Source organism: Saccostrea echinata, unplaced genomic scaffold (assembly GCF_033153115.1).
Source record: "Saccostrea echinata isolate AGI-Se365-2 ecotype Australia unplaced genomic scaffold, CSIRO_AGI_Sech_v1 ptg000017l, whole genome shotgun sequence".
In the NCBI taxonomy this organism is placed as follows: domain Eukaryota; kingdom Metazoa; phylum Mollusca; class Bivalvia; order Ostreida; family Ostreidae; genus Saccostrea; species Saccostrea echinata.
Genome location: NW_026889766.1, coordinates 3,377,632 through 3,379,654, shown reverse-complemented (window position 1 = coordinate 3,379,654; position 2,023 = coordinate 3,377,632). Strand labels below are relative to the sequence as shown.

At 34.9% G+C, this 2,023-nt stretch overlaps 1 protein-coding gene across 1 annotated transcript; it reads left to right on the top strand.

Moving 5' to 3' along the window:
- The first annotated feature begins 695 nt into the window (after nt 1–695).
- Nucleotides 696–1,745, top strand: LOC133189237 (IgGFc-binding protein-like). Its single transcript, XM_061324640.1, has one exon. It carries the CDS (start codon nt 696–698, stop codon nt 1,743–1,745), a length of 1,050 nt encoding a protein of 349 aa, XP_061180624.1.
- Nucleotides 1,746–2,023: the final 278 nt, after the last annotated feature.

The following is a 2,023-nucleotide window of genomic DNA, read 5'->3' as shown; positions in this document are numbered from 1 at the left end:
ACACAAAGTCATAGGGTAACAGATAATCTATATACCTTTTTTTCTGGGGGAAGGGGGTTGTGTGTGTGTGTGTGTGGGGGGGGGGGGGGTATTGTCATTGAGGAACTTTTTCCTATTAGTGAACAGGGAAACTATGATCATTATCCGATTAATCCTATTTAGAGGGGGAATCAACGTCCTCACTGCTTCATTCAAAGATACCGGGTACCACTTCACCTCCAATCACACAAGACCGAAAACCAAAAATCCTCGAAACAAAACCAACTATACAGTCAACATCAGCTTTTGATGAATCAGATATAACTACAAAAGACGAAAGGCAAACTATCCAAGCTCTTTTACCAAGTACACAGACAGTAAAATCCACAGGTAACTCTAAACTTTTTATTTCATTATTATAGTAACATATTGACTGAAATAAAATACCCAAATAATTACTGCGTATTTAAATACATATTCTTATTTTCTTTATATTTCCCGTCCATTTATTTACAGGTAGTAAAGGCAGAGAATTCCTTATCCTTTTTATGCATAATCTGCATTATGAAGGATCCTTATCTATTCACGTTACAACGGACAAAGATGCAAATGTCAACGTGTTAACTTCACCTTCTTTGAATGCAAATATTAAAACAGCAATTGACAATACAATACACTTTGCATCCCATACTAGGATAAGTCTTCCTCATGAGATGATGTGCAAATATTTGACAGTAGAACCCAAAGCTGTAATATTACAAAGCTCAGAACCATCGTCAGTTACTTTATTTCAAAGAAATTCCATGAAGCAGTCTGGTGACGGGACACTGATTATTCCAACAAAGAAACTCTCAACTAAATATTTAATTTCTTCCACAGAACCGTATACTTCATCGCTTGATTATTATTATGTTAGTCAATTTGCTATTGGGGCCCTCAATGAGCTAACGAAAATCAATATTACATTGAAAATGAAAAACAAAAATCCTCTTGAAATTTTGGGGAAAACATATGACGATGGGGATACTTTCCAAATAACATTGGGTAGATTTGAAACCCTCCAAGTAAACCATAACACAGACCTTACTGGAACATTCATAACATCAACAAAGTCTATAGCAGTGTTCTCTGGAAATCGGTGTAAGCAGTTCAAAATTAATTATTGCAGTCATCTCTTCACTCAGTTACCTCCCACTAACGAATTAGACAATGAGTACATTGTTCCCCCATTCTTTGGTAATCTAGAAACTTTAATTCAGATAATAAGTGAAAGTCAGGGTTATGTCAACATTAGTGTTGGAACCAAAACAACAAACCTTCCTTTGAATGGAAAAGAAGGCAGGAACATTGAAATTGCATCAAATGAAACAACAGTTGTTGAGTCCATGACCCCGGTACTGGTTACTGGTTTCGGAATGGGTTCTAAAAGTAACGACCCTTATATGACAGTCATTCCTGGTGTTCATCAATATGTCAATTACTACAAGATAATGATCCCAGACGGATTCACAGCAAACTTTATATGCGTGGTATTTGAACGAGACGCAATAAATAATCTTCAAATAAATGGACAAACCGTTGACCATTACCAATCTGTTTACGAGAGCCTAGTATATTCAAAAAAATTATACGTTATCCGTACTTTTGACGTCTCGAATGGAACATATGTTCTAACAACAACAAATGAGTCAAATTTTGGAATGATTGTATATGGCCATGATCGTATTGATGGATATGCATTCTCTGGAAACTTCGTGTTTCCGTAGACCTCTTTAAAGAGAACATTATATCCTGCTAAAGCCACGTGAATTGTACATACTTTGACTGTTCATCGCTTTTCTAACATCAGCACTTGTTAAAGGATAATCATACTCTTATGTTTGATATCAAAATGTTATGTTTGTAATGTAGTAAACATATAACGTCAAATCATACTGGAACGGAAATGATTCAAAATGATTCAAAAGTGCAATCAATTGTATAAACTTAAGTTAAAAAGTTTGTATTAAAGATTCATATCTGAAGTTTGGATTTCAACAATGGA

Coding starts and splice junctions, on each gene's coding strand:
- LOC133189237 (XM_061324640.1), top strand. CDS start 696: ATGTGCAAATATTTGACAGTAGAACCCAAAGCTGTAATATTACAAAGC.